Source organism: Capra hircus, chromosome 1 (assembly GCF_001704415.2).
Source record: "Capra hircus breed San Clemente chromosome 1, ASM170441v1, whole genome shotgun sequence".
In the NCBI taxonomy this organism is placed as follows: domain Eukaryota; kingdom Metazoa; phylum Chordata; class Mammalia; order Artiodactyla; family Bovidae; genus Capra; species Capra hircus.
In genome coordinates, this window is record NC_030808.1 from 3,207,345 (window position 1) to 3,218,126 (window position 10,782).

General features: G+C 40.1%; 1 protein-coding gene across 1 annotated transcript; it reads left to right on the forward strand.

The window, feature by feature from the left end:
* Positions 7,967-8,539, forward strand: KAP8 (keratin-associated protein 8-1). Its single transcript, XM_013969000.2, has one exon. It carries the CDS (start codon positions 8,034-8,036, stop codon positions 8,220-8,222), a length of 189 nt encoding a protein of 62 aa, XP_013824454.1. The 5' UTR covers positions 7,967-8,033; the 3' UTR covers positions 8,223-8,539.

A 10,782-nucleotide genomic window follows, 5' to 3' on the forward strand; every position in this document is an offset into this window, starting at 1 on the left:
ATTGACAAGCACTGAATGGCAACCCACTCCAGTGTTCTTGCCTGGAGAATCCCAGGGACGGGGGAGGCTGGTGGGCTGCCATCTATAGGGTCACACAGAGTCGGACACGACTGTAGTGACTTAGCAGCAGTGGCAGCCCTTTGTGCACAGAGTCGGACACGACTGAAGTGACTTAGCAGCAGCAGCAGCCCTTTGTTATTTCTTCTCCCAGAGTCTTCCATGGATGTCCTGCAATTGAATTCCTAGTACGGATATGATCCTGATAGATGGCTGTTAACTCACTTGTTATCATAAATCTCTCTAGCAGTTCTTTTTTTTTAAAAAAACCTAAGCAAAGAAGGGTATTTATTTGTTCATATAACTGAAAAGTCCAGAGAATATACTAGCTTCAGGCATGGTTGGATCCAAGGCACAAACACTGTCATCAGGACTCAAGTCTCTCCATCATTTGGCTCCTCTTTCCTCTGCACTGACCTCTCTGACAGGCTCTTTTGATATGATGGGTCCTGTCGGTTTGAGTTTTTCATCCTACAGAGCTACGCAATCTCAGCAAAAAGATTCTGAGTCTGGATTAAGGATACAGCCTTCTCCTGAGCTGAAATTTCTTTGTCAGGTAAACAGGAAAAGGAAAGTTCCTGCACCTGACCACCCTTTAAGATCAGAAAATTGTATCCAGAGTAAATGCTGTGGATTAACTCTGGAGTACGCAGGGTTAAAACTTATTTACAGAGCTTTGACATTAGACTACTGTTCTTCCACATTATGGCCTGGCTATTTATATGGCTGGCCCTGAAGAAGAAAGCTTGCTTACTTGACTATATACCTGACTCAGCCTTTTCTTTCCCTTTGACATGTTAATGAAAACTGACTGGCTGTCTTTGAGAAGACTACAGCTAACCCCAGCCTATCTTACACTTAGTTGCCCCATGGAGTTTTGAATAGAAGCAACCTGAACTTCATCCCACTCAGACTTTATGTTTTCTGATGGTAGTGGTAGTTTAGTCGCTAAGTCTCGTCTGATTCTTTATGACCTCATGAACTATAACCCACCAGGCTCCTCTTCCCATGGAATTCTCCAGGGAAGAATATTGGAGCAGGTTGCCATTTCCTTCTCCAGGGGATCTTCCCGATCCAGGGACTGAACCTGTGTCTCCTGCACTGCAGGGAATTCTTTACCATTGAGCCATGAGGGAAGCTCTAACAATTCTTAAATTCACTCCCTTACTAACACTGCCACCTAGTTAGTGAGATGACTTTTGTGTATTTCTTCTGATTATCTATTCAATGACTATTCCTCCCCCTCCTTCTAGGTTGGCAGAGCCTGCTTTACACAATACAAGCAGAAAATTCCTGATGTGCACTTTTTAAGCTTCCCTTGTAGTTCAGCCCTGGGATATTATTTAATTCCAATATGGAAACTGGAATTTTCCTGTGGGAAATCTATGGGAAGACAAATGTGAAATGAATTCCTTCTTATTGCACAATGAAAAGGAGCTTTGAGGAAAGTCCTTTTTTTTACTCCTCTGTTTCTGGATGGTGATGTGTATGAATATGAAGCATTGACCTTCTACAATGATCTTGAAACCATGAGAAAACAGAGAATCACACACAGCTCTGAACTCTGATGTTGTCAAGCCCTGGAGTCATCTGCAAATTGCTTATGTTCTTGTTTCTTATTATTTGCAAAAAAGAAAGAAAGAAAAAAGCTTTTTATTTAAGTAACTTTCAACTGGTTGTTTTTCAGTTCAGTTCAGTTCAGTTGCTCAGTTGTGTCCGACTCTTTGCAACCCCATGAATCTCAGCACGCCAGGCCTCCCTGTCCATCACCAACTCCCAGAGTTCACTCAGACTCACGTCCATCGAGTCAGTGATGCCATCCAGCCATCTCATCCTCAGTCGTCCCCTTCTCCTCCTGCCCCCAATCCCTCCCAGCATCAGAGTCTTTTCCAATGAGTCATCTCTTCGCATGAGGTGGCCAAAGTACTGGAGTTTCAGCTTCAGCATCATTCCTTCCAAAGAAATCCCAGTGCTGATCTCCTTCAGAATGGACTGGTTGGATCTCCTTGCATTCCAAGGGACTCTCAAGAGTCTTCTCCAACACCATAGTTCAAAAGCATCAATTCTTCGGCACTTAACCTTCTTCACAGTCCAACTCTCACATCCATACATGACCACAGGAAAAACCATAGCCTTGACTAGACGGACCTCAGTTGGCAATAGCCAAAAGCATTCCTAATGGATACAATTTTAGAGCTGGTCTTCCTCGGTGGCACAGCGGTAAGGACTCTGTCTGCCAGTGCAGGAAACGTGGGTTTGAACCCTAGGTGGGGAAGATACCCTGAGGAATAAAATGGTGACGCACTCCAGTATTCTTGCCTGGAGAATCCCATGGACAGAGGAACCTGGTGGGCTAAAGGTGGGCTACAGTCCATGGGGTCACAAAAGAGTGAGACGTGATTAAACAGCTGAGCATGAGCACTTCGTACCTCCAGAATTGCTTCTCAATTCTAATTCATCCTCTACCCTGTCAGAGCAGTGATCTCTCTAAAATGCATGACAGATTAGTGTATGAGTGGCTCCCTTTGCTTTCATAGAATGCACAGTCTCATATGTCCCCTGACTGTCTCGCCAGCTCCACACTCCATTAATTCTTCTGTTATAAGCAGTTTTATAGCCATTGAATTTTCTATGCCTCCTGGAAGACACTGTACTATTTAACACCTTTGAGATTTTACTTCAAACACTTCTTTCTGGAATATCCTCTAAATCTACCTCTTTCTAGCTGATACCATTTTCAAGTCCTAGCTCATATATCTATCCCTTTCATAATGAAGCTTTCCAAGAACATTACCCTCTACATCATGTAGGATTGTCTCTTCTCTGTTTCATGCCCTGAAGTCTACAAAGAGGGAAATTTGGACTTCCAGTGTAGAACATATAACGTGGCATTTTCATTTATTTATCACTTTCTACTTAGTTTTCCATTTCTAATTCTAAATGCATGTTTTTAGATTTCCAACACTTAACAACACACTTGGAACACAGGAGATGCTCAATAAATATTTGTAAGAATAAATGAAAGGATGAATGAAATATAATTTTTATTTTAGAGAGTAACCACTGATGTATATTCTAAAACTCACTTAAAACACATCCTTGTAATTTCTCTCTCATTTGTAATGAATTATAGTATTTTGAAGCTGTAAAGTTTATACTTGAAACTGATGAGAAAAGAGCTGTTTCATTGTGCACAGTGGAATTGACTCTTTATGACCTGTACATTATACATTTCCTGCTCCCTTGCAGAAAATCAAAGAGCAAGGTTTTCTCCTATTTTTGTTCATGTCAGACCTTATTTGAAATGAAAGAAATATGAAAGAACAAATCAAATTATTTATTAAATAACAACTTAACATTGGTATTCAAAGAGAAAGGGTCATGGACTTTATCCAAACCCATAGATATCTAGTAATGATGTTGTTGTTATTCAGACGCTCAGTCGTGTCTGACTCTTTGCAACCCCATGGACTGCAGCAAGCCAACCTTCCCTGTCATTAACAATGATTAATCCAATATTATGTCATTTCATACATGAGAATATAATATTTTTCTATTTTCCAACCCCCCAAGTCACAAGACCATTTTTTTTAAAAGAAACTCACAAAAGTAAGACATTTTAGCTCCAGTTGTTTCAACCTGCTGCTGCTTTTCACCTGGTGTTCCTACAATCACACTTCCCTTCATGTTGGGAGGTGTTAGTGAGCCACAGACCTTTCTGGGATCTGGCTAGGGAGAAGTTGAAGTTAGATATCAGTTCAGTTCAGTCACTCAGTTGTGTCCTACCCTTTGTGGCTGATGAACTGCAGCACAACAGGCTCACCTGTCCATTACCAATTCCTGGACCTTGCTCAAACGCATGTCCACCGAGTCACTGATGCCATCCAACCATCTCATCCTCTGTCATCCCCTTCTTCTCCTGATATCAATCCTACCCAGCATCAGGGTCTTTTCCAATGAACTTGTTCTTTCACATCAGGTGGCCAAAGTATTGGAGCTTCAGCATCAGTCCTTCCAATGAATATTCAGGACTGATTTTCTTTCGGGTTGATTTGTTTGATCTCCTTGCTGTCCAAGGGACTCTCAAGAGTCTTCTCCAATGTCACAGTTCAAAAGCATCAATTCTTCAGTGCTCAGCTTTCTTTAAGGTCCAGCTCTCACATCCATAATGACTACTGGAAAAACCATAGCCTTGACTAGATGGACCTTTGTTGGCAAAGTAATGGCTCTGCTTTTTAATATGCTATCTAGGTTTGTCATGGCTTTTTGTCCAAGAAGCAAGCTTCTTTTAATTTCATGGCTGCAGTCACTATCTGCAGTGATCTGGGAGCCCAGAAAAATAAAGTCTGCCACTGTTTCCATTGCTTCCCCATCTATTTCTCATGAAATGATGGGACTGGATGCCATGATCTTAGTTTTTTGAATGCTGAGTTTTAAGCCAGCTTTTTCACTCTCCTCTTTCACTTTTAATGAGAAGGTCTTTAGCTCTTCTTTGCTTTCTGCCATAAGGGTGGTGTCATCTGTGTATCTGAGGTTACTGATATTTCTCCTGGCAATCTTGATTCCAGCTTGTGGTTCATCCAGTCTGGCATCCAGTGGAGTTTGATATGGGGAATAGATTTTGTGTCTAATTATGCTGCTTTTAGCCATCCTTGTATGGTGATGGCTCCCAGGAATTCTCTCCCATCTGCTCTTCCAATTCACCCAGAATTTGTGACATGAATGTGCAGCAGCAGAAGTCATATCTCAGTGTGAATTTGCCCCATGGCATCCAGAGTAGAATTAGTGGAGGAAAAAATTTGAAATGGTGGAGCCAGAAGCTAGTCTATGGAAAGAATATTGTAGAATTGTGTCAGGCAGTTATGTAGTAAAAAATTTTTTCCAGAATTTTTTAAGTTTTGTGTCTTTTATTAGTATTTAATTTTATGTGATTTAGCATTTGAACAAATATTTATTTTTATATTTTTATGTGGTACTGTTTTTCATAAACAGGGTTCTCAACATTGTATATACATTTTTCCAGGCTCTTTAAAACCTGGATCCTTCTTAGATACACCTGTGTTAGAATAAAGCTTTCATAGGTTCAATGCAAGATTTAACTAACTGTAGATTTTGTTTTTAAATAACTTGATAAATCATGTTGTTGTTCAGCCACTAAGATTTTTTTGACTCTTTTCAAACCCATTGACTTCAGCATGCCAGGCTTCTTCGTCCTCCAAAATCTCCTGAAGTTTGCTCAAATTCATGTCCATTGAGTTGGTGATGCTATATAACCATCTCATTCCCTGACCCTTCCCCTTTTCCTTTTGCCTTCAATCTTGCCTAGCATCAGGTTCTTTTCCAGTGAACCACCTCTTTTTTTTAATTTATTTTTTTAATATAAATTTATTTATTTTAATTGGAGGCTAATTACTTTACAATATTGTATTGGTTTTGCCATACATCAACATGAATCCGCCATGTGTGTACACGTGTTCCCTCTTTGAATCAGGCAGACAGAGGATGGAGCTTCAGCTTCAGCATCAGTCTTTCCTTTAGGATTGACTGATTTGATCTCCTTGCAGTCCAAAGAACTTTCAAGGATCTTCTCCAGCAACACAATTTGAAAGCATCAGTTCTTTGGCACTCAGCCTTCTTTACGGTCCAACTTTGACACTCAAACATATCTACTAGAAAAACCACTGCTTTGCCTCTGTGCACCCTTGTCAGCAAAGTGATGTCTCTGCTTTTTAATATGCTATCTAGGCTTGTCATAGCTTTCCTTCCAAGGAGCAAGCATCTTTTACTTTCATGGGCATTGTGTCCAGCAGGGCAGGCTAGCATCTTGTCAGACTGGGTAGGCAGGTGGGAGAGGAACTCATTTAAACAGAACATCACAACTGAACTTTGACATTAATGCAATCTTTTTTCTTTCCATTGTACCATACTACTGTTTGCTTAATTTTTATTTCTTCCAAATATTACCAGTTTTTCCTTTATGAAGGAGGGACATGTGAGGACATCAGAATCTAGTCTATGATTTTTTAGACAAGGATCTGTAGTTTAATGTGTTTATATTTTGTGAAAGAGAGAGTGAAAATCGCTCAGCCATGTCCGACCCTGAGACCCTATGGACTATACAGTCCGTGGAGTTCTCCAGCCAGAACACTGGGGTAGGTAGCCTTTCCCTTCTCTTGGGGATATTTTATTGAATGAAGCTAATTTAAATTCCTTGGCCTTATTTAGCTATAAGTCACATGAAATGTTTGAATTTTAAATGCTGAATCACCCTAGGGGCCATAAAACTTTGTTCATGAACAAGAATGGTGCAATAACACTGTATATTTTCAAAAATACCTCTGCTGTAATTTACCAATTAGTGGTTGGAAGTCTCTTATACTTTTGCACTTTCCAAATGTTTCACCTTGCCCTTGGAGTCTACCTGTGAGCTCTACATACCTCCAGAAATTTAGGTCTTAGCTGCTGGTAACAGGAAGGAAAGTCACCTCTGAGATCTAAAGTAAAATCTTGGAGGCTAGTGTGTAATACATACTGTTCTGAACCTTTTAAGAATGATTCCTGATAGCTCTGTGCCTTTCTATTTCTGTCATGTGCCCTCTCTTGCTGTATCTTCTGTAAATTTTCTATTAAGTGCCATTCAGAAGAATCTCAAGGCAGGTATCTGAGAATAATTTTTCAAGACTTCCATTACCCAAGATAAGTTTGATCAGTCTTATTCCTCCTTTAATTCATATTTGAGAACTAAGTTTCCATTTAGAGAGAAGATTTTTTTTCCCCAGTTCTGGTGCATTATCACCCTTAAAGTGATATAACTTAGATTTAATATTGTCATCTGGCTCTTTACAAGATCATCATATTTGTTACATAATCTGGTTTTATTAGATCTAATGAAAAGATCATGCACATTTTACGGTAAAAGTTCCCATTCATTATTCTGTTTTTACCCTGTTGTTATTTTCAACATTTATTTTAAAAAGTATATTCAACCAACATGACATTTGACAATTTCTAGGATAAATCCACAAGCTTCATTTTTTTTTACACTTACAAGATTATTAGTTCAGGGAGTGGTTTAAAAATGTGATGTTAAATATAGTTCAGGTGGGTATTATAATTAAAATTGAAATTTTATTCAGTTTTGTAAACACGGTAGCTATCAATAGAGGATAAAAGAGTCTTTCCAATGAACTCTTTAGTATTTGTCTTGGATAAAGCCAAAATAAATTATTTAATCAGACAAACACAAAGAATATCTCAGTCTCGAGGTGATTTCACTATGTATTGGCTTCCGAGGTAGCACAGTAGTAAAGAATTCGCCTTCCAATGCAGGAGATTCAAGAGACGAAGGTTGGATGCCTGGGTTGGGAAGATCCACTGGAATAGAAAACAACCCATTCTAGTATTCCTGCCTGGAAAATACTATGGACAGAGGAGCCTGGCAGGCCACAGTTCACTGGGTCGCAAAGAGTTGGACGCAACTGAGAACGCAACTGAGCACGCACACGCTCACAACACACAGTATGTATATGTAATTTCATTCAATTTTTTCCAACACATATTTATTGAATTCCAACTGTGTGCTGTGGAAATTCAGTGCACAAGAGGACTGGATAACAGTTAACAACCTCAGAAATTTTCGTAGTACTGTAAAGCCTGCTTCCAGAGGCTTGTACTTAGGACTTTATAAGACCCAGGGCTTTGAAGACTCTGCAAAGCGTATTTTAATGAAGGGACACAATTTACAGGAAGGACTCCAGCCCCTGTTATTCTATCACATGAGAGCTTTCTGAAGCAACTGTAAAGACATCTTAAGCAAGCAACACAAACTAATTAGCAAATTGGGGTCAAGAATGAAAATGACGCCTTGTGTTTTTCGCCACGTCCCCTAGCCCGGGTATATAAAGAAGGGAGCGTAGGGAATCCATCATACTGAGGAAATTCATTCCCTGCTCTCCAAGCCGCCCAACCCAGACACCATGAGCTACTGCTTCTCCAGCACCGTCTTCCCAGGTTGCTACTGGGGCAGCTATGGCTACCCTCTGGGCTACAGTGTGGGCTGTGGCTACGGTAGTACCTACTCCCCAGTGGGCTATGGCTTCGGCTATGGCTACAACGGCTCTGGGGCCTTCGGTTGCCGAAGATTCTGGCCATTTGCGCTCTACTGATTTGCTGAAATATCAGAGGCATGGAATCTTCTCCCCCAAACCCAAGAGGCGGACTTCCAGGTCCTCAGAGACTCATCAGCCTCCCAGTTAGCTGCTTTTCACATCGGCACCAGAGTCTCAAGGGAAGAAGATGAAAAACTACTTGCCTCCAGCTGCCTTCCCTGCATGATGTTTGTTGGGACATTTTGAGAAATTTGACACCCAAACACGTTTTACGTTTGAATTTTTCACCATGCTCATGACTCTTGTCATTATCAAGTTGTGGATGTGTCTGTCAAATTCTCAATAAACTTGTCTCAACCGCTATTATATTCTTACTTGAGTGGAGTTTCCTTTCTTGGTGCGCATATTTCTTGGAACAGGCAGGGAGGTGGATAGTGGATTTAGTTTTCTCATGTGGGTGTTAGAAGCAGTGAGAAAGCAAATAATCCCTGCTCTTGTGTGAGAAGCAGGCAACAGGGGTCTGCTTATGATTTTATTTATTTATTTTTTAAACAGCACAGGTCACTTTTATTATATTCAGCACAGTTAGCAAGATACTACCTTTTTTTTTTTTTTAGTTTTTTATTTTTTAAATTTTAAAATCTTAAAAAAAAAATTCTATCTTACCCTTCCTTTAAGTCTGCGACATCCTCCTCCAATTCTGGCTCCAGTGATACACCATCCATTGCTTGGTGTCCCTCCGCACCTCGCCACTCCTGTTCCTCACAAGGGAACCCAACATTGAGGGACTCCGTCAATTATTTCTGTATCAATGCAAATCAAACCCACTATTTTCCCTCTCGGGGACCAAGGATTGTAGAATAAAATGCCATGTCCCTTATTTAAGGATTCTGGAGAATCTAGAATACCTATAGACATATTTTAGGGATCTGAGAGTCTTTTAAGGGAGGAATAGATCCCCCATCTCAAACCACCTAGGATATCTACTTTACAACTTACAAGGCCCAGTTTAGAAACAGTGACAGAAAGCTTCTTACTCTTTGAAGAATCAACATCAGATAGTGAGTTTTACTCTTAAAAGAGCACTTCCTATAGACCTGAAGATACCTCAGCCTTTCTCTGTATTCCTTTAGAGAAGAGAGTAATATTCTTTTTATAAGCCAAATCAAAAATTCCTCAATCCTCTTGTTGAAAATATTTTATGTAGAGTACACATATTCTTGGGGACAGCAGGGTTTGGCTTAAACTCTGCTCCTCTATTGAGTATCTGCAAGTGGTATCTTGCATATTCTCCACATTAGCTATAAATATAATGACTATTTGGAGAGATCATTTTAGGAAAGAGTATTTTCTGCACCATGTTTCATCCAACAAATGTCTTTTTTAAAGAATTCAAAAGACGTCATGTTCAAGAATTGACTCAGTAGATTCTTTTCCAGTGGGCTATTATAACCTAGAAAATCCCTAGTTTGAAACTTTCTAGCAGCCATAGGTTGATTCACGCTGAGAACTGTAACTTAATCAAACATGTAGGTTAGAATAGAATAATAAAAGAAATAAAAGTGGGTTTTCAGAAACTGGAGGGTCAAATTGAGGTTAGAAGGTGTCTCTTTGACGGTTCTAGAATAAGGACTGAGTTATAAAAATTTTGTGCTTGAGAAAACTGCACAGAACCTCTAATTCAGTGTTTTTGAAGCTGCAGGATGCAGGAGCGTCACTGGGCAGCTGGCTTAAAATGTAAATTCCCAGGAATTCTGACATTTCTGAGGCGTGATCCAAAAATAGAATTTTTTTCCCCAGCTCGACTGAGGTATAGTTGACAAATAAAAATTTTTGTGTCTTTAAGGTGTAATAAGTAGTTATAAAGGATGTTTGATATGGGTATACATTGTGAAATGACTACCGTGATCAAGTGAATTAATGCATCACTCACCTCAGATATGGGGATTTCCCAGGTGGCGCACTGGGAAAGTATCTACCTGCCAGTGCAAGAGACACAGGAGACACGGGTTTGATTCCTGGGTTGGAAAGGGCCCCTGGAGGAGGAAGCGGCAGCCCACGCCAGTACCTTTGCCTGGGAAGTTAATGGACAGAGGAGTCTGGTGGGCTACAGTCCACGGGGTCACAGAGTTGGACATGACTGAGTGACCGAACACACATATCACCTCAAATTACCAATTTTTTTCAGATGTATGATGTTGGCATTATTAATCTTCAGGGAAATAAAGCCACAAAGAGTTATCACTTCATACCTGTTGGAATGGGTATCATCAATAAGATGAGAGAAAATAATGTTTTTCCAGGATGTGGAGAACAGGGACCCTGTTAAGCACTGTTGATCGGAATGTAAATGGATTCAGCCACTATGAAAAACAATGTGGTTTATGTTCAATACAGGATACAGGATGCTTGGGGCTGGTGCACGGGGATGATCCAGAGAGATGATATGGGGTGGGAGGTGGGAGGGGGATTCAGGATGGGGAGCTTGTGTATACCCGTGGTGGATTCATGTTGATGTATGGCAAAACCAATACAGTATTGTAAAGCAAAATAAAGTAAAAATAAAATTAAAAAAAATTAAAAAATAGATTTATCAAATGATTCAGCAATCACTTTT

Bases quoted from the DNA above. Each gene is read 5' to 3' on its own strand.
- KAP8 (XM_013969000.2), top strand. From the start codon at position 8,034: ATGAGCTACTGCTTCTCCAGCACCGTCTTCCCAGGTTGCTACTGGGGC.